The sequence below is a fragment of the Drosophila mojavensis genome, unplaced genomic scaffold (genome assembly GCF_018153725.1).
Source record: "Drosophila mojavensis isolate 15081-1352.22 unplaced genomic scaffold, ASM1815372v1 contig_16, whole genome shotgun sequence".
Classification (NCBI taxonomy): Eukaryota; Metazoa; Arthropoda; class Insecta; order Diptera; family Drosophilidae; genus Drosophila; species Drosophila mojavensis.
Window position 1 is genome coordinate 3,385,094 of NW_025318693.1, and position 22,208 is coordinate 3,407,301.

The 22,208-nt window shown below is 39.5% G+C and overlaps 1 protein-coding gene across 2 annotated transcripts in view; it reads right to left on the reverse strand.

The window, feature by feature from the left end:
• Positions 1-7,869: 7,869 nt before the first annotated feature.
• Positions 7,870-22,208, reverse strand: part of LOC6573567 (alpha-2Db adrenergic receptor) — a 49,010-nt gene continuing 34,671 nt past the window's right edge. The window contains exons 2-4 of one of the 2 annotated variants that reach the window (XM_032733613.2): positions 13,567-13,725; positions 11,903-12,496; positions 7,870-11,815 (exon numbers count right to left, since the gene is read on the reverse strand). In XM_032733613.2, coding sequence (XP_032589504.1) covers positions 11,384-11,815; positions 11,903-12,496; positions 13,567-13,725 — 1,185 coding nt within the window. In that variant the 3' untranslated portion in view covers positions 7,870-11,383. Of the gene's footprint in view, positions 12,497-13,566; positions 13,726-22,208 lie in introns of both variants that reach the window. The other variant, XM_032733612.2, reaches the window with a different exon arrangement.

A 22,208-nucleotide genomic window follows, 5' to 3' on the forward strand; every position in this document is an offset into this window, starting at 1 on the left:
GCGGCTGCGGCTGCCTCTTGGGCGGCACTTTTGTTGGCTCGATCTCGTTCGCGGTCGAATCGGCGTCGTCGTCAGGTGCGGCTAGAGGCCGTTACGTTTGTCGTCGGAAGGTTCGTGTATCGCTGCCAGCGACAGCTGCGACTGCGACTGCGACTGCGACTGCAACGCCGGCAGCGCAGTCCACAGCGCAGTTGTCAGATTTTATTGTACAACAAACGACTGCACATCTTGGGCCCAAAGGCCAATGTGGACTGTGCGGCCTATGGATTAGCTGGCTGGCGATCCGGTTTTTGGGCCAGCTACATGTCGTCTGCGCCGCCTGCGCCGCCTGCGTCGTCGTCCGTTCAGCACACCCAGCGCACAGAGTTTTGTGTGCACTGAGCGCTTGACTGGACCTGGACCGCAGTGTCAATGGGCAGGCAAACATGCACACGGAAACACAACAACAGCGACTGCAGCCCCAGTCGCAGCTTTACAGTGAGTAATAGTTAAAACAAATTAAATTTGTCGGCGCCCTTTGCACAATTAAGCAAAGCGACAGAGTCAAGTGCGGCCTATTGGAAAATTTTTCAATACCCATTCCGAATGAATATGGTGTTGTGCAGATGTTTTTCTTAATAAGCAAGAATCACGTTTCCATAAATCATTTTGTAAGCTGATCAACGTGAGCTGAACTCGGGTCGACCTAGTCTAGGCTAACTGATGTGACGAACCGTTGTTGGGTTCACATCAACTTTGCTTCTGTGAGTGGCATACGTGATTGTGTGCTTCTGATCTGAAGGTCGATTGTCTCTAAGGGTGACTTCTAATCAATCTGATTTGCCTCTTAATGAATATACAAACTTTTAATTGAGACATCAAATCTTATATGGCTGCCTATATGTACAGATAGATAGTACTGTAGCCTTTATTTCGCAGAATTCTTTAATTGTATATTTAACTACCGTGTGGAACACATTCTTAATAAGTAAGAACGTTGCAGTCGGGCGTTACCGACTGCGGAATACTCATTCACATCCCATCAGCAATTTAGTATCTAAGTATTTTCAGGTCCGATTTGCCACGCCCCTAATGAGCGTAGGCATATAATTTTGTCATTAGACTTTATAGAATCATAACATTAGCTTACGTGCAAAATTTCAGCGTTCTAGCTGTAAAACTCTTGGAGATACAGTTTTATCCGATTATAAATCGGAGATATACACGAGCATGTGTTCCAACCAATATACTCTTTTCACTTTCGTAAAAGAGTATACAAAGCATTTAGCTATCGTATATACAAATTTCTACATAAGGTAGTCATTTTCCTCGAATATATATACCAATTACTTTTGTTTGCCTCGTTAATGAGCAAACAACTCATCGGGAATCCCAAAAAACGCCATAAGCTTACGATTCTGAGTAAAAGAATTCCAATAGAAATTGAATTTAAACGACACGTGTTTCAGCACTACTTCAAATACCATTTTAATTTTAATGGCCCTCAGCTGTTACCCTAAAGCAGAAGTTATTCAAGAAACTAATAAATCCAAATGAGTTTCAGAAATGTAAAGAAAAAGCTTGTAAACTGTATTCATTTTTATGTAGTATGTATATTTGCATGTGGAGCCGCGCCGCCTTTGCTGAAGGACCTACTTTGTACACCTGAATTACATAGCCGCGTTAATTATTGTGGCTCTGTCAAGGGATTTTATTTGCGGCTGCATGTTCGCCATTAAACGCTTCGCTGGGCGCTCAAGTCGTTGTCGTGTCAAACTTTGCAACTTCTGTGAACTTCTGGCAACAATTTTCAGGCGGCGCACAAACGAGTCGCAAGTGAATGCAAAAGTTTTTGCATTAAATGCAAAATAGTGTTAAATAATTTCTGCTATTTTACGATCATTTTTCATCGGCTGACGGCTCGTTCTTTCTGTGACTGTGTCAGTGTGCGTGTGTGTTTGTGTGTGTAAAAGCGGAAGTGTTGCAGCGCCTTGTTTCACTCTCTTTCTCGCTTTCCCGCCTTCTCGCCTTCTCTGTCTGCCTCGCTCGCTCTCTCTCTCTCTCTCCGTTGTCTGTCTCTGGCGCACCACATACTTTATAGCCTCTGCCGGAGAGAGAATGTGTATGGCAGCGAGGGATTGGTGAATTAGCACAAAACCGCATGTAGATTTGTTGATAACAAGCCAAACACACACACCCACACACACACGCACTCAGACACCCACACACATATACATACACACACACACACACACACACTCAGACAGACACAAAGGGCCAACAAGTGCTTGTGGCTAAGGCTAAGAACGAACAGTGCAGTTAGATCCTGTCAAGTTGGGAATTTTATGCGAAATGTTTAGTAATTAGTTGCATCCGCCAGAGGAAATTACTTAGCAGCGGCACTGTCGACCGCAGCGCCCTCCGTGCATAGTCCTGACGGGCGTCGACAGCAACGAAGGAAAACGCTCACGCGCTCTATGGCCCGTTCGCCATGTATGCATGCAAGTATTACTCATACGCAGTGTGTGCTTGCTTTGGTTGGCGCCAAACGTTTAATTAACTAATTAAAACTTGCATAGCTCAATGTACTCTGTCATTTCTTTCTTTCTTTCCCCTTCCATCACTCGTTGGCTCTCCCTGGCTGGCTGTCTGAGCCCTTGGTAATTATTTGTAGCTGCAGTTTTAATTCAGCTAACATATTTGCACGCACACCCACTACGCAAGGGGAGGCGGGGGTCTGACTTATTCCCGACAGACCAGCCCCTCAATGGCTCTGCCCGCTAAATCCATCAACTCCAGCCCACAACACAAAGCAACTGTAACAATTAACACTGTTTTGCATTTACGTTTGCCGTTGCTGGCGGACTAAACTTTTGCCAAACACTTCTCGGGGCGGCACACTTTGTGGTTACACTCACAGCATGTGAGCAATTAGCACCTGTCTATTTACCCATTTGGCTACCTGGCAAACTTTAGATGTGTTTTGATTTCTGATTAATGGCGCTGTGCACTGTGACACATTTTATTTAAGAGGTTTTTTGCCAGCCATCAACTGAGCTTGAATTACTCATGTTGCATGGCAATCAAATTTTCTTTATTGCTCATAGCGGATGTGATTGCTCTTAAATTTTGAGTAGCTATAATAACCAAAGAGATGCATTTATATTTGATTGATTTTTCGTTATGAGATTATTAAAAATATGATACACATTTTGCTATATTAGAAATCAACATTTAGAACTGGATGGACAGATAGTGATAGAACATATACATATATATCCGTTTCTATCCACTGATGGTTTTGTCAATAGGAGCATTAAATAAAATAGGTCAACGCGGCTTCAAAAATCTTAGCAATCAAGTATTAAATGATAGTTTTCGAAAGACTCCTAAATAGATGCATAGTGTATAGGCAATATCCTGGTTACCTGTATTTAAAATTAATGGAGAAAACTGGAAAATAATCATCTATATAATATAGAATTTTAAATTTTATATTATATTTAGCAAAAAAAAAAAAAAAAAAAAAATAAATAAATAAAAAAAAATAAAAATAAATAAATAAAATAAAATAAAATAAAAAAATAATTAAAATAAATAATTAAAAAAAAAAATAATAATAATAAAGATATTTCAATTCAATATTTAATCCTTAGATGCTATGGAAGGTATATAAACTAGATCCAGAAAATCTATGCTGTTTTTTGTCATCTTATTAATAATTATATTAATTTTTTTTATTCTTTTACTTTTTACCTTTTATATTATATTTATATGTGCAATATATATATATATATATACTAATGGATTAAAAAAAAAATAATAATAATAAAATAAATAAAAATAAATAAATAAAATTAAAATAAGAAAATTGATTTTTAGTTTTTAAATCTGGTTAGTTCAATCCCAAATGATTGCACAAATTTCGGTTTAGCTCATTCCCAATGAATTTGCTTCATTTTAGATTCAGCGCAAAAGTATGCTACGAATTTTGTACGTTTGCGGATTCCCCAAAGTATGCTCACGCATTGTGCTTACCTTGTTTTATTTTAGCAAATAGATTTGAGCGCGTTGACAACCCTGTTGGCAATGCTGTTAGCCTCTTAAGACTCGGGCTTTGCGTTTCGATTGTGCGAAAAATCAATAGCTATTGCGAATTTGGATTTGTTTAAATCTCTGGTTTAGCGCACGTGGCAGAAAGAGATGAGGAAAGGCTGCTCTTGCAAGTATTTAATACATCTTGGGAATTGTTCAAGTTCTTGTGTTTTCGTTTGTTTTGTTTTATTTTCTTGCGCACTTGCTTCAGGCCTCAGCCCTGACCTTCGACTGTCGCCTGGCTGGCAAATGGCGACTCGAGGTTGTCAAATATCCGCAGGCAGACATAAAATAAAAAGACGTTTGTTTTTAAAGAATTTAAGAATACGTTTCATTTTTTATTACACATTATGTATGTGGCTTTTGGATTTAACGGTATCTTGTTTCAAATTCCTTTCATTTTGCCTTTCACTTAACGAATGTAATTTTAAAACTCTGTAATTATACGTTATTTCATGTTGTTGAAGGTAGGTTCCATAGTTCGTAGCTTTAGCTAGATGTGGATGAGTTCAAATGTAGCCTCATAGTATTTGGATTACGTTTTACTTGTTGTTAGTCGTTCTGCTTAATAGTTAAATATATAATTTAATAGAATTTTTATTGTCCCTTAATTGGACATATTTTCGCTTAGCTAATAGTGTTTACCGTTTGAATTATATATTGTTATGCCTTCAATTGGTGGCGTTCATAATGCGTATGAATGTGAGTGTATATTACTTTAATTATATATCTACTAGATGTTAGGAAAACAGTTTTCAGATACAGATGCAGTACGCATACACATACCAGAGCAAGTGCACCCAAGTGGTGTATGGTATATGGTATAGTTTCAATGAAAGAACTTAAAGTTTTTAAATGCTTTTTAGTTTAGTTTAGTTCAGTTGAGTTTTGGTTTTGTTGAGATTTACAAAAATTTGTTCGTAGTTTTTACTGAATGATGAATTTCTCTAGCTGCTACGTTGTTTACTTTAGTTGAACTATGATATATATGAGCGTCTAATTGCTAAAAGTTTGTAACTATCATAGCTTAGGAGTACAACTGGGTTCGCTGCTGGGTTCGGGTACAAGTTGGGATTGTTTACGCTTAGCTTAGGTCTGTCTGGTTAGTTATACTTTATTCGAAATACATTTCATTTCATTCATGTTTCATTCGACTTACATGCAAAAATTCAATTCATTGGTGGCTTCAATTTGCAACGTTTTGGTGTTGCATAATTTACATTTGTTTGTTTTATATTATATATTTTATTCGTATATACATATGATTAAATTTGCTGTATAGTTTAAGTTTTTTTTACATTTGATTATTTTAATTAGGTATTTACATGGTTTATCTTATGTAATAATGTATTTATTTAGTTTTTTACTATTAAATGTATATTTTTAGTTTTGATTTTCGTTTTGGTTTATTTTGAAATGCCAATAACGATATTTGGTCTATAAGATGAGAGAAATCAATAGAAAATCTTGTTCAAGACGTTAAAAAGGGGCTCAGATTTTAACGTTCTTGACCATGGCAAATAAATGGTAATAATAGTAATAATAATTATATTAAACGTGAAATGCATTCTGAGTAACTCATAGCACCATGTTAGTTCGTTGTTAGACATATTTTAGATTAGTGTAGAATTAAGTATATATAACAGAACTTTTCTTTTATATTACAGCAACAAAAACAATGCAACGAATGGATAATTTGTCAATAGAGATTAATTTTTGAATATTTTGTTAACTCTTTTTTTTGGTAATTAATATAACTATTATAATCCTTAATCTATTATGATTTATATGTATATTAATTGTGCAGCAAGTATATATTTTTAACCGACTATAACTAGTTATCGTAATCATTATCATTATCGTTATCGCTTGTGTAGTAATTATTTATATATTTATAATTATATTTATATTGAATCTTTTGAGGGGGAGAAACCTTTGAAATACACACATATACAATTTAGTTCTTATTAAGTAAGTAACATAAACAGTTACAAAAGTCGGCTACTCTGCTGTTATCAAAAGAACTAACATTACGTCTGTTAGGCTTGTAACATTTCTGGTTTTGGGGCAATTATGCGCGGCATGATGTGGGGCCCGGGGAGCTGTTTGGGGTCTGTGAGTTGAATGGATGGGGGATGGGGAGCGCGTAATTGTAGTGGAAGACTTCCGCTTAAAATGTAGATAGTTATTAATGAAAATAGTTATTTGTTTTCGAGTTTGATTCTTGCTTCGGCTCGATTTTCATTTCAATTCAATTTGCTTATTTACGATTAAATACTTATTGTTTATTATGTATATATATCTATATATATATATATTTGTATTTTAAACTTTTACATTCAACTATAACAGAGACACGTACGATTAGAAGTTAAAAATTTGGTTAAGCAATTTGATTTAATGCAACTAGAAATTATGCTAAATACATGAACTACTTATGTTTAGGTTTACTTGTCGTATATTAACTGGCTGTTCACAATAAATCTGAAAAAATTCAACTTTTGATATACTATGCTGCATTATGAGTCTAAGATATATGTAGATTTCATTTAAACTACAGTAAGCAAAAAATGTAATATATCTACGTTTGAAATACACAATAATTAGTTAATTTTCTCATAATTTTCTCTCTGATTTTGTTAGGTTTTACTTTTATTCACTTATTTGGTTCTACAATGAAACAGTTATCATTTAAGCCTTTCAGTCATTTTTGTTGGTGCCGCTCCTTTAAACTAACTAAATTAAAGTCGAGCAATCGAGTGTATTCTTATTTTTTTCCCTTAAGTTTTGTTTTGTTTGGCTTAAATGGTCTTAACTTATGCCAATAAATTCACTAATGAATATATATATACTTTGAGCTGAATGGCTACAGGCATTGGGTTTGCTTAGTCCTGAACCAAATGCAAACTGCTTAAAAAAAATAAACTAAACAAAAGAAAGCGAAAAACAAAAAACTAAAGCCAAAGCAACTGCTGCACACAGATGATTCAATTAGCCAAACTCGATGTTTCATGAATATATAAATATGGATGTGGTGTACGAGTGTGAGTGCATAAATGCCTATTTATAGTTTATTTGCATGTTTATCAGCTATCGTGCTTTATTAATACTTTTAATGGACGTCGTAATGGCCGAGGTGGCCCACACTGTGAGAGACGGTTGCCAAAATTGCATCATTCAACTGCACTTAAATAATTAACCTTGGACAGACGCACGCCTCGCTGGAGATTGCTGGCGAAATTCATTTTAAAATACCAAATATACCGTAAATACGCAAACTGTAAACAAAGCCAAAAGTTTTGGCCTTTATCAGCATGCAGGGGCCAAGACTGAGGGCGAGACTGAGACAGAGATAGCGGCTGTGTAATTTGGCCGAAACGAAAGTGATTTAATTCCCATATCGTTGGCAACAAAGCGCTAAGCCGCCAACTTAATTATGACTGGCAGGTATTAGCAATTGAATCACAAATAAACATGCAATTCATTTTTGTTCTGGGCCCACAAGCCAATAACTGTAATTAAATATTTGGTGCAAAGCTCTCGGCCAACTAAATTTCAGTTTCAATTAAATAGTTCAGTATCCGAAACGCTGATTGCCGCGTTATTTGCCAGCTTAGTCGCACTCTAAATTGGTATATAACTATTCAATATAGTGAAGCAATTAATTTTGATGGAAATTCGCAATTACCAATTACAAATTCAAATTCAAATTCAAATTTTTTACATTTATCGCACTTAAAACATTTATTTGACATTGACAAAGCGCAAAAAAAGGCAAAAACAAAAGCAAACAAAAATTCCACAAATATTTGGCTAAATGAAATTATTCATTTGAATTTTGTGTTTGCTTATATTTTTTTTATCTAACAAACAATCGAATGCTAATTAAGGCACTGAAAACAATTGAAGTGTGCCCAGCACTTGCATAAAAAGCGCGCATAATTGAATTATATGCATTAATGCAAATGCTTTTGCAGTACTTGACTATTTTTTTTGGTGTTCATGTGTTTGCGCTGCATTTAATTTATGCTAATTACACAATCAACCATAATTTTAATTCGAATAAGTATGCGTAATTGTGTGATAAAGTGTCAATACGCTCAGAGTTGACATTCTTGTTGAAAATTGTTGAAAACAATGCGTAAATCGAAGTAACAATAAAACAATGCACATTGGTTTTAAATTAAATTTTAAGAAAATTCCATGTCAATTGTAGGAAAATACTAAAAATAGGCGAAACAAGGTTTTAGTATTTCAAAATACGTTTTGGATAACAAAAGCAATTGAAATTCTATAAAACACAAATGAATCTATATTTAAAATTTGAAGACTAGCTCTTAAGATGTAGGAGATTAACTTTTAATAAAGAAATGGGAGTAGTTATCGAGTATTGGAAAGAAAGTCAATCTGTGCGTGCAATATACGAACCTACAAACAAAATTTCAAATCTCTAGCTTTTCTAACTTCTGGGATCGTCGGGCTTAGACATATAGAAACACAGACAGATGAACCAGGCTGATCAGGAACATATATATTTTGTAGGCTCTGAAATGCCTCCTTCTATAAGCTGAGTTTCCATTTTCAATGGGTTCACATTATGTATCCCTATATAGAGGATATAGCAAACAAATATAAAAAACCAATATAAATCAGGGTATAAAAAAAAAGGAAACATCAGCCTGTCTAATAGGATCAAGACTATAACTGAACTTGATTTACATACCATTTATTTCTTTCTTGAATAAACTCATTCATGCTTTGAATAATATAATGTCTGTCGTACAGGTACACAGCAGTCGGTCAAGCCCGACTAAAATGCTAACTGATTTTTCGTGTTGCTGACGGTCGACACATAAAGCGCAAATGAATTTCGATGTCCCAGCAAAAACCAAAGTTAGCTAAAGAAATGTGTTGCAGCCAACGTTTGGCATTCATCCTTGCTGTGTCGCACCAAAGTGCAGTTAAGTGCACTAGGCGTGTGTGTGTGTGTGTGTGTGTGTCAGTGCCATACATTTAAATGTAGCTGTGGTTGCCAGCTGCACTCCTACTGCTCCTGCCTTGCCATCGATTTCAATTGTTTTCGATGTGAGCTTTTACCCACAGCCATTTGATGTTGTTTTTGGGTTTTGTTGTTGCTGTTGTTGTTGTCCCTTCATTTTGTTGAAATTGTCATTTAAGTGCAGTTGCTATACACACCGTTGTTGCTGACAATCACGCTGTAAGTCTGTGTGTTTGTGTGCGTGTCATAAAAATTGCATGTTGATTGGAAAGAAAAGCCCTTGTTCTCATGCCCATACAAAAAAAAAAAAAAAAAAAATATACAATGTTTGTTTTGTTGTTGCTTTTCGGTAACTGACAGATTTGGCTGGTGCATTATTTATGAGCATCTGAACAATTTAAAGTCGGCCGGCACTTAGCCTGCGTGTGCCCCAAAATAAATGGCCTGGCCAATAAATCTAATACATTTGCGGTATATGTTGAAAGCCGAGCAACGACGAGAGCTAAAAGCAGCCATAAATTCAAGACATGGAACAAGCCGATTACATCTCCCAGAGACACGCATCTTAAATTTAGGTGCAACTAACCGCAAAGTGTCTGAAATATGAAAAACTCATGTACATAGCTGCTGAAATTTATGCATAGTTCTCTATGCCTTTGCTCTTGGCCATAGAGAACATGTTTGGGGAGTAGAAATGGGCCTCATGCCAAAACATTCGTTGCCTTCAGTTTTATGCTCTCTCTCTCTCTCTCTTCCTCTCTCTCTCACGCTGACTGACTGTCTGTCCGTCTGTCTGGCGGAATGACGTGTCGTTTATTCCTGCGACTGGCGCATGCATTTGCTGATGCACAGCCAAAAATGCAAAAGATGAGAGAAAAAACCAAAACAAAACAACATCGAAAATTATGGCATCTAAAGTGGTAGGGAGGCGGCTATAGCACATCTGTGCATGCCCATTAGTTGTAGCTTTTTGTGGCTATTCTTCTATCTCTGTATAAAATATCTCTTACTGTGTGCCATATGAAATGACAGCGTCTGCTTTGCGAGTGTTTGTGTTCTTTGAATTATTTTAACACTTAGGCGCCTTTCAGCAAAATGGGCCAAGGCAACATCAACAACAGCATCAAAGGACTGAATGGATGATGTTGATGTAAACAAACTTATAATGCCAGAAACTATACTGTGACATTTCATCAGTCACTCGAAAATTGAATTGCCATGGCTAGAAAATAAATCTAAAATTTAACTTTTAACTGATATTGACTGTGAATCAAACCTCTGCTGACATGGCTAAAAATTATATTTTTTAATTGAACTTTCAACTATTTATGTATTTAAGTATGCAAGTATTTGTCATTGCAGCAATTAATCAGTTAAAAAATAAATTTAATATATAAAGCGAAGCTGAATTGCATAGGCAAAAAGTGTGACACTTCTGGTTGCTCAGAGAAACGTATTTTAGATGAATTTTCAGGGTACCCGCAGGGTGAGGCATAGCATGGGGCAGACACAGATTAATTTGAAGCACAGCATTTATCCATCCAGTCAGATCGTCATGTATTCGGTGACATTTACTTGACAGCCAAACTGAATGTTTTTCGTGTTTTGATCCCAATTCGTGCTGCTGTCTTTTCTTCTTCTTCTTCATCTTCATCTTCATCTTATTTTTCACCTGACCACGCTGACACATTGAGGCAAAGCTGGGTGAGTTTTCAGCCCATTTTGGCATTGAAATGCAGCCGCAGTTTGTGCTCTTGGAATGGAAAATTTGTGCAATAATATCAAGTTGAATGGCCATTGAGTGTGCATAAAAGATGTTTGCTTAGATGAAGCTTGTGTTTGCTTAGCTCGAGGGCTGTTCTCGGTCGGATAAGTGAGTTCATGTGTGTGTGTGTGTGCAGCAGCTGTGGTTCAAGTTCACAGTTGAAAATTAAACTAAAAATTGTTGCAAAATTGAAATTGAGAGATTCCATCAAATTCACAGCCGTTCATTGCTTTTGACATGAGCTACAATGTTCGTTACTTTAAAGCAAAAATTGAATCTAAATAACAGATGATTAACTAAAGTGAGCCACAAAAACTGTTGAGCTGAATAGTAAACTTAATATGCTTAGAGTATGATACCCCGTACTGGTAGTGGGTAGAGTGTAGAGGGTAGAGGGGCATGCCCCCATAAACCAAGCAAAACTAACGTCTGTAATGCTGATACATGCCGTGCCCATAGCCCATGGGTGTGCTGCCCATGGCACGTTCGGTAGCCTTCTCGATGCTCGCATAAACGCACCTGTAACAGCACACGTAGGCCAAACATCACTTGAACAGGATGCGCCGGAACGCGCGTCGGAAGTCCTTGTTGAATATGGTGTAGATGGCCGGATTCAGCGCCGAGTTCATGTAGCCCAACCAGAAGGCAATCGCAAACGCCGACTCCGGTATATTGCAGTGGTTGCTACAGGCGGGCACCAGGATATACAGAAAGAAGAACGGCAGCCAGCAGGCGATGAAGCTGCCCATGATCAGGCCCAGTATGAGCGTGGCCCGCTTCTCCTTCTTGCGTGCGATGCGTCGCTTCTCCTTCTCCGGATCGCGGGGCTTTGGTGTTTTGGGTATGGCCGGTTCGAGTTCGGTTTTGGCGGCTAGCTCCTTCGACTTGGACGCCGCCGCGGCGTTGTTCTTGGCCGCCACGGTGGCTGCCTTGGCCTCGTTGCGGCGCTGCTGGTTCGCTTTGCGGCCGAAGATGGGCTGGCAAAGGCGAAACTTGAGCGGCTTAACTACCGCACAGCGGCTGACCACGCCCGAATCCGAGCTGGAAGGATCGAATTCACTCACCATATCCGTGTCCACGCCCACTGAGAGGGCACGACAGCGTCCGGCAACGGGCGAGACGCGCAGCTCGTTGCCGCTAGCCGTGCCAGCACCACCAGTAGCACCACCGCTCGCTCCACTCGCTGCAGTCGCCCCACTGTTGCCCGCCAGCGCGTTGGCTCGAGCCACGCCCTCGCTGGCCACGCACCCATTGTTGTTGTTCAGCACGTTGATGGAGTTGTTGCTGCCCATGGACGGCGGCACGGGCACATTGAGTCCGATGCCACGGCCCGTGGCAATGGTGCTGACTTGCAGTGTCTCCTTCGGCGAGCAGGGAGCACTGCCTAGCGCTGTGGCTGAGCCGGAGCCACCATTGGGATTGGCATAGGCCAGCACCGTCTGGGCGGCCACGGCCTCCAGCTCGCCGGCCTCCGAGGTGGATATGTCCGAGGCCAGGTCCATGGTGACTGTCGGTATTTGCATCGGCATCGTCGCGCTGTTCGGTGGGGTCTCAATGGTGGCTATTTGTCGCTGCTGGTGCAGCTGCAGCTGCGTGGCGCCGCTGGAGGATGGCATCGGTATTGTTCCTTTCTTGTTGGCGGTGGTGAAGCTCGTTACCTGCAAAGAAGATGGGGAAAAAAAAGAGTTGTTGTTGTTGCTGCTGTTGTTGCTGTTACACGACATTCGCATTTCGAAAATCCGATTTTAAAGCCCGTGTAAGGGCACGTCGGAAGCGTCCGAGCGCAATGATTACACAAACAAGCATGTGAAACACCCGATGCTTCGCACCGTCGGGCCCGGGGCAATTAACAGCGGCCGAGGACGCAGAGGACGCGCGTGCATCGGCCTTAATCTGTGATCTGAGAGGCAGCTGCTAGCTGACACATCGGGTCTTCTTTGTTTGCCCGAATCGCTGGTGGTCAAGTGTCGCCAGCTGTTGGACGTTCGCTCAGTTAATTGAAAATGCAAATTGTGAACGAATTGGCCTTAATTGTGTTTCGCTCGTCCGTCTGCTTCACCTTTGGCTCCGGGGCCGGCTCTGTAATTTGTAATTTGGCCAGGTAACGATGGTTACGCTCGCCCAATGTTCAATCATTAGAGATTTTGGTACCCAATCAGCGTAACTTTGCTCAATGATTTTCCCTTTATGTCGTTGCCATTTCGTGAAATGACGCTGTACAATGGCGCCGCGGCGCTGCAGCAAACTGAGCAAATGGTGGAACGTGGCCAAGTGCAGCGGCAAAAGTGCTGAGCGATGCTTTTGCAGTCAACACGTAGCGCACAAATTGGTGTATAATTTAAGCAAAGCGCGTGAGCCACTTGCTTAACGCTTTAATGCAGCCCGCTGAGTTCGAGTGCAAAATATTGCGCATACGCCACATATGCCGGTGGAAAAATTTCGTTGCATCAGCTGCCACGCTGCGAGCACCGCCTTGTTCATTCAAATGGCAAAATTTGCATTTACAGTGCCCGCCGCCACCCCCTCGCTGCGGCTCCAGCTCAACTTATCTGACTGACCGGACCGTGCGTAACAGGCATGAATTAGCCGCCCACTATCAAGGGGAGACCCATTGATCGGTGCAGCGTAAAGGTTGCAGCTTAATTGCAATCTACCGAAGTACTACTCACTCACATCAACTAGCTGCACCGCCACCTGCTGGCCATTCTCCCCTATTCATCCCACTCACCTGTTCGTTGTTTGTTTTGCGCGGATGTTTTTTAATGCCGCGTCTCGCTCGCGCCTTCGCGGCAAAGTAGATTCGTATGTACACAAAGACCATTATGCAGCTGGGTATGTAGAAGGAGCCCAGCGCCGAGTATAGCACATAGCCAATGTCCTCACTTAGCTGCAAGTAGATAGAAAGCGAAAGAGACAGTGAGAGAGAGAAATATTCAGATTGCATATACTTTGCTTTGAGTCATTATGCATTAAGAAATCTCAATACATGTAAGCTTAATAATATATTTTATAATATAAACCTATGCTGATTATACTTATATACATATGTATGTGTATGTGTGTAACAGATTCCTGAAAATCCTTGTCAAATGAGCTGCAGACAGCCGCAAGCTTTGATCTCCCCCCTCTCATTGGTTTCTTGTTTTCATAGTTTTAGTTTTATATTGAGCACTGTTGTAAAATATTTCGTATATACATATGTATGTACATATATATATTTGTCTACATATGCAAATTGCTTGATTATATCGTTAGTCGAATGCTTTGATGTCTGTGCACATGGAATTTACTGTCAGTTGATTGCATTTGAGGAGCTCAAATTAAATGCAAAATCGACTGTCGCTCGATTGCTGGCAGTGACTGTGTGCGAGCTTTTCCTTATCCACTTAGATAGTTTTCGACTATTTGGAGCATTCTTTGTCATTATTTACTTATTGAGCGCCTTGGACTGATTTACTCTGCAATTGCATTCCATGCAATGGCAGCGGAAAATCCTTTGTGAGTTGCTGCCGTGAAAAATGGTTGAAAAATGCAAAGTGCACGAATTGCAGAGGAAATTTCATAACGCTAAATGAAGTAAAAATATGAAATTACGCCACATAAAAGCTTTGACAGCGCAATATCTCTGAGCCTCGCCGTGGAAGGGGCGTGGAAAGGCCGTGGAATGGCGGAAGCTGCAATGGCCGTGCGATGCCGGTTCCATGCCAAAATGAATGCCATATTTCTCAGTAGTTGGTTGCACCACTGCGCTTTCCTTAAGCTGACGGAATTAAATGGCGGCCAAGTTTCTGATCTCTGCTGCAGTTGCTGCTGTTTGCTGTGGCTGGCTGATTTGTTTGCGCTGCGAAACACCTCGCAAAATTATGCAAATTAAGTGCTCTGATGAAAAGCATGGCAAAGAGAAAAGCGCAGCTCAAGTGCCACCTTAAGCAACGTACCGGCACTATTCTCCGTTGTTACTGCTGCTACTGCCGCCACTGTCTTGCATAATGAAAAGCCATTCGAGTTGCTGTTGCTGTCGCTGCTCACTGCGGCCTGATGGAAGTCTGGCATAATTTTGGCCAGCTGCTTAGACTGCAGGTGCGCAAGAATCGGTAAACAATTTATGATGGCAAGCCATCTATATATATGTATATTTTATTAAAGATGTGCCATATCAGCGCGGGCTGAACTAAACGTATACAGCGTGTAATCCGCTTAGGGGGCAGCAAAATTGAATTTGTTGTTGTTCTAGACGAAGCTTTCTAGCTGAGCCCACGGCTCAAGCATAGCTCGGTCTTATCGTAAGCTGCCGTAGCCGGCAACTGCATTGCTATATAAACTTTGCTCAGGCTTTATTTAGTGTACGCGGCCGACGAGCGCAAAAATACATTTCACTGCAGCATCCTCGGAGCTGGCGTCTCTCGGCCTGCACAAGTTGCCGCAACAGCATAAGAAGAAAGTATTAAGCGTCGAGTATAATGTTGCCAAAATGCATATACATATGCATAAGTGTGTATGTATGTATGTATATGTGCATGGCAGTGCATTGTGGGGTAGTACATCAAATGTCAGGCTGTGTTGTGTCAGCCGTGTGGCAGTGGCAGGGGCCAACAGCCACTTAAGCGCGCTGGCTGACTGCTATTTCCAGCTTATTGCCAAGAGGCAGCAAACGTAAGTCGATGCTGCTGCAGTTGCTCTTTTGTTGGCTTGGCTGCTGCACCGGCAACATAATAAATCGTCTCATCATTTACGGTTTACTGTTGATATATTGACGGCATTTGTCAGCACCCCCGACCAGTTGGCCCGGCTACACACACACACATACACACATACATACTTGTGTCGAGGTTTAAGCTGTAGTTAAAGTTTTCTGGCTGTGTGGCACTTAAAGCATCGTTTGCTCTAAGCTCCGTCGGCTAGCTAAGCGACACCTCATAGATGGGCTGCTAACTTTGGCATAGGCATACAAGTTACGCATACGCCGCGTGCGCCCGGCTGCTGTGGCACGTAATCTCAGAGGCATCTGGCACAGCAGGTATCAGGCTGTATCAGCGAATTTGGACAAATCTCTTTTGGAACTAAATTGACAACTGGCAACTGGCAACTGGCAACTGGAAAGCTGCAACTTGTTAGTTGCAACAGGCAAACCGCGTGAAATAAATTGTCAACGGTGCGTGTTGCCAACTCCTGCAAAACGGATTTAATGTAATTGGAAAGTTTGCTCGCCTTGCCATTTGCGCATTTTCGAATTTTCACATCTTCGCAGTTTCAAATTTCTTGGATTTCCATTTTCCTTTATTTTAATTTTTTTTATTTTTTTTTTGTTCCATGCTCCACGTTTTCTTGGCGCTGCATTTGCGCTAATTTGCAGATTCTCAAATTGCGCTCGGCGCCTTTGTTTATTTAAAAGTTCTTTTCGCTTGGCCGTAGCCGGCGCGGGCAAAGTGAGAAGCTGCGCAAAGAAAAATAATTATTCCGCAATTTTTAATTAAATGGCAATGGAAAGTGCTGCCGTTATTGTTGTCTCTCGCTGTCCCGTTGCTGTTGCTGGTGCTGTTGCTGTTGCTGCTATGCTGAGCTTAAGCTGCTGGAAACAAAAACTCATTATGGGCGACCAAAATCATTAGGAAGCCCGAGCGTCGCGTCGAAGCGTCGCAAAGCTGGCAAAAGCACTGCTGATGGGCGCTGCTGCTGCGCTGCGAGGATGACGCGAATCCAGTGCGGACTGTGGAGCGCATAGTGTGTTGATGGAAGCGTACAATTTATTGAAATGTAAACATGCAACAACAGCAGCACACTGAAATGACTGTAATTAAAAGATAAAAATGTTGTCCAGGCGCCACTCAGCAGCCAACAGCACGTACCATGTGACGTATGAGTAACGCCTGGGTCGGGGGCCCGCATTTTTCCAAACCAAATCGACTGCCCGCTTAAGTGTGTGCGTGCGCATTTAAAGCTTGTCTGTGGCAAATAAGTAAAACACAAAAACTCTATATATATATGTGTGTATATATTTATGTACATACACAAATATGTCTGTTTGTAATAAGGCAAAAATTTTGCTGTAAACACAAAAGAATTTCAATCCGAATCGTTGCTGAAAGTTTGCACAAAACAAGCGCAAAGCAACAACAGCAAAAAAAAACGTGAAAAGGATCAAGTATATGTGTGTGTCTGTGTGTGTGTGTTTGTGTGTGTGTCTGCAGTAAAAAGTGCGTCTTGCTACGAGGACGCCAGCTCGCTCTGGCATGGACCAGGGCCTGAGGCCTGGGGCTGGGGCCGAGCGCTTCTCATCATCAGCATTGTCAGTCGCTTTGCTGTTGTTGTTATTGTTGTTGTTGTTGCTGTTGCAAGTTTTTTATAGCATAAGCCAAGACACGATGTTGACGTTGAACTGGCACGACTGCAGCAGCAGCAGCAGCAGCAGCATCGAAGCAGGACAGCTGGACCCTCAAGGCCGGTGCTGTTGAAACAATCAATAAATCTTAAGTGCGACTTCTGAGACTACAATTTGCAGTTTGGCTGCCAAAGAAGGAAAGGCGCGCAGCTATTGCTTGCTTTTGACAATGTTGTCAGTGCTCGAATACGAATGCCACGCCTCCAGCCGCCCTGGTCGCCCAGCAATGTCTGTCGCTGTTGCCATTAAGTTTAGCTTCTGCCGTCTTTGCTCCACCTATTTGCATTGGCGCTCAGTGTTTGTCGTTGCTCAGTGGAGCAAGCATTTTGCTAGTTTGCGCTGCCAATTTGCCTGGCTGGCAGTTCCTTTCGCTTTTGCACTCGACTTGACTTGCACTTGCATTTAAATTGACTGCATTCTTTTTGCCACCCCTATGTATATGTATGTGTGTGTGTGTGTGTATTTAGCCAACTGACCACCCACCAGTTGGCATCGAAATTGACTTCGCTTTGCACATTCCTTTCAATGGCCCCCAATGAAAAGATTGCAGCCGAAAACTTAAAGCCGAACATTAATGTTTTACGGGCCAATATAAAGTCGGTGAATGCCAAACACGCGCCTCTTTGGCCGACAATTAAACGTAGCCAAATGACAAAAATTCAACAGATGCCCAACAGATAATGAGTTTTGCGGCCATAAGCGCTCAAAAGATAAAATGCGCTAAAAAAGTGAATTTCATAAAGCTAACCCAACTATGAGTTGCGCTCTAATAATATTTTATATGATTGAAATAACAAAACTATTAAAATAATGTAATACGCCAATAAATATATTTTATATTAAATGATCTATTAAAATAAGTAAATAAAAAATTAAATAATAATATATAAATGAATACTACTAGAATAAATAAATAAACCATTTAATAAACAATTAAATAAATAAATATATTTTATATTAAATGATCTACTAAAATAAATAAATAAACCATTAAATAAATAAATATATGTTATATTAAATGATCTATTAAAAAAATAAATAAACCATTAAATAAATAAATATATTTTATATTAAATGATATACTAAAATAAATAAATAAACCATTTAATAAACAATTCAATAAATAAATATATTTTATATTAAATGATCTATTAAAAAAATAAATAAACCATTAAATAAATAAATATAATTTATATTAAACGATCTATTAAAATAAATAAAGAGACTATTTAATAAATATATATAAAAATTTAATTATACGAGTAATAAAATTAATTTTATTATTATGAATATTTTTACTATCATAAAATTTTATATTTAATGATCTACTAAAATAAATAAATAAACCATTTAATAAATATATTCAAAAAAAATTTAATCATAATAAAACTAATTTTATTAATATGAATATTTCTATTATAATTAAATTTTATAAATTATATTTTATAAAAATTTCTTTTCAGCACTATATCTATAATTGAAGCATTTTGTATTTTGCAAAAGCGGCGAGCTGATATACCCTGTCGGAGCTATGCTATGTCATAGATTATTTTCGTAGCACTCGGCCTTGCTGGTTCGTTATTGCCGTCTAATTGCGGATAACGGCATGCATCATTAAATTGCAATTCGTTTTGCTGTTTTTTGTTTTTGTTTGCGTTTTTGTTTTTGTTATTGTTTGTTTTGTTTTTTATTTTGTTGTCCAGCGGCAGGCGCTAAGCCCCCAACGCAGGCAGAAAGTTGGCATTGTGCTGGAGGCATTTTAATTGTGGTTAGCAGTTTTATGGGTTTATTATTTGATTATGCTGCCCAGCAACAGCAAGGAGAATAGAGACTACAACAACAACAGCAGCAGCAATGAGATCAACAGCAATAACAATAGCAACAACAACAACAACAGCAATAGCAGCAGGACAATGTCCCCGCCTCACTCACTTCCGGTGGGTAGCGGCGATTTTTTTTATTGTGCGGCCTGATACAGTTTTTAATGCCAACCACTTTATGCTGATTGCCACGGCCGTACTACCCCGGGCAGCCTATCCGCCGGACGATTCAACTTAATATTATCGTAAAAATAAAGTCCACAGCTCACCAACTGTTGCTGCTGCCGCTCCTGCTCCTGCTGCTGCTGCTACTCCTGCTGGGGTTGGCCTATTGCAGCGGGCAGCATTTGTTGTTGTTTTTATTTTGCCATTCAGTTTCTCTAGCTTTTTATTATACCAGGTCGTTCACAGTGGAAATGGCATGTTGACACGCAAATACGATATGCGGTATATTTATATGTGTGTGTGTGTGTTTACGGTTCTATGCTGACCCATACGGCAATTTGTTTTCTCACCTGGTGGCCAACTCTTGGCTTAGAGGTATTAGTATTAGCCATGGCCGCAACACTTTGATTGATGTTTGTGCGTAACATGGCGGCCGTATAATTAGAGTACAGCGATTTGCATTCCGCTTTATTAGATTAGAGCGCCTCATTTGGGGACATTACAAATGATAACTTAATTCGGCATCAGCGTATCGATTTTGCATCATTGGCTATCGTTCGAGGCTCCAAAATAAATGAAATGTGTAATTAATATGGCCATTGTCTCGCTCTAATGGCAGCCACATAAATATCACAATGGGCTAATGGGGCTAGTTCTGTGCTGTGGTGTTGCGCCAACAAAATGGTACAAAATTAATTTCCATACACATATAAATGTATGCTAGCTTATGCATGTGCCAGTACATGTATGTATATACATAAATTATGTCTGCTGGCAAGGCATATTTAATGTACGTTCGCTCGCTCGTTCGCTGCCAAAGCGTATGATAATATTATGCCTTTAGCCACAATGTCGCATACATTGTTAATCATTTGCAGTTGCCAACGTTGTAACAAATTGCTGCCAAATTGTTGTTTTGGGGCTTGACTTTTGCACACACACACGCACAGACACACACACATATACATTAGCAGAAACACTGGTGCATGCAACGTTAATTTCGACAGTAAATTAAATACAAGCATCCTCGATTTTGGCCAAAACTCTGAGCCTACGGCTGAGTCGTCGTCGTCGTCGCTGTTAACCAGATATAGCCATGGCTACCGACCAACTGCCTATATTGGTTCTGCCTGTGGGTGTGTCTCTCCTAGGTCTCACTCTCTCCCACTCTCTCTCTCTCTCTCTCTCTCTCATGCGTCTGTCTAGCCAATTGGAAATTTTAAATGATCTACTATGGGCCGAGCCTTGGTGTGGCACTCGCCTAATGGCAGAACACTGAATGTGAGCCGGCTGTCTGTTTATTCGCATGTGCGAGCCTGTTGGCTGTAGTTAGATGCATAAAATAATTACAATGTTTTGCCCAGGCTGACAAATCTTGTTGGTTGCCTGCGCTCACAGGCCAAACACACACATACATACATATGCGACACGTACATACGCAACGTACGTGCAGCCGGACAGCAGCATGGCAAGCAAGTTTTAACGTTTCATGGTTATTGGCACATACACACACACGCACACACATAGACAGAGATCGGACAGTGGCTGCAAACAGCATGACACTTGTGAGCCAAACAAATGAACAACTGCGGCTGCCAGCCCACTGGGCGAGCTCAATTGGTGGGCGCGTTGAAGTGTGTTGTGTGTATTGTGTGTGTATGTGTGGGGGTGTGTGTGTGGCTCGACCACAACGACAGCAACGACTGGCGCGGGTGCTCTGGTCGGGAATGCTGACTAGAAGTTAGCCTGCACCCAAGCACTCGAAACTTTCTTCCATGCAATCAATACACTTACATAAAACAAAGGAACTCGAGTGGGGAGTGCGCAGCCGGAGGATTCCCTGAGCTCAGCGATGAGCTGTTGATTGATTATTGATTAACTTTTCAGCTCTCATCTCTTATTGTGCAACTTTCAGTGCTAGATATATATATGAGCAGAGTTCAGTTAAAACTATGATGAGAATAGTAGGAGATGCCAGACAAGCATCTGGGCTCCATCCAGGCTACGTAGCTGTTACATGCTCTGGCATAACACAATTATACCCGTTCAGGCAAACATTTTGCAATAACTTTAAAACTGCATCAAGTTGTTTGTTGTTGTTGTTGTTGCTGTTGGCCATTGCCTAACAGGCAAAACAGTTTTGGGCAGCTAACGCAATTTTCATTGTAGCTCTGTTTTTGTCTGTCTGGCCATTATTATATTATTTATGGCCAAAAATATGTACATGCATGCAGGCAAAAGAAAAATAAAAAAAAACTCACACACACACACATATGCACATAATGAGCTCCATTGAATTTCAATATTTTCCAAAGCGAACTTTGCCTTATTGCCAGTTTTAAATTTTAGCTAACATATTTTGGATAAAATCTTGTTCGATTTATTATAAATAGCGCAGTTGCATATGTTTAGTGTCTGTTTGCTTATATTTTCAATTTCAATTCAATTTGTATTTAATTTAATTTAATCTTAAATTTTGTTTCCATTTGCTTTAATCTTCAATGTGCAACTTTATAAAGATAATAAAGTTAATTGAACTGTGTTTAGTTTCTTTTTGATGTACTTTTGTGAGATTATGATCCTTATAGTTAGTAAAGAAGTCGATATATTTGAGTTAAGATGCATACTATTAAATTAATTGTCGATTTGATTGTAAAACATTTATATTTTGTTACTAATTTATATGCAATGTTTATTCAAATAGTAAATTTAATTGAATAGCCATTTAATTCGATTTACGAAAAATGTTTTTTGTGTTATTTGAATTGTCATTAAATATTTGATAACTAATTATTTTTGCCTGTTTCAATTTCAAATTTAATTAAATCTTCAATTTATTTGCATGCTGTTGATATTATTTTTTTCTTTTTAATTTGAAATTTATATTTTATTATTGTAAATAAGGATTGATAAGTTTATTCTTGATAATAAAATACAAAATATAGTCCAGTAGCAAAAAAAAAAAAAAAAAAAAAAAAATAAAAAAAAAAAAAAAAAAAAATAAAT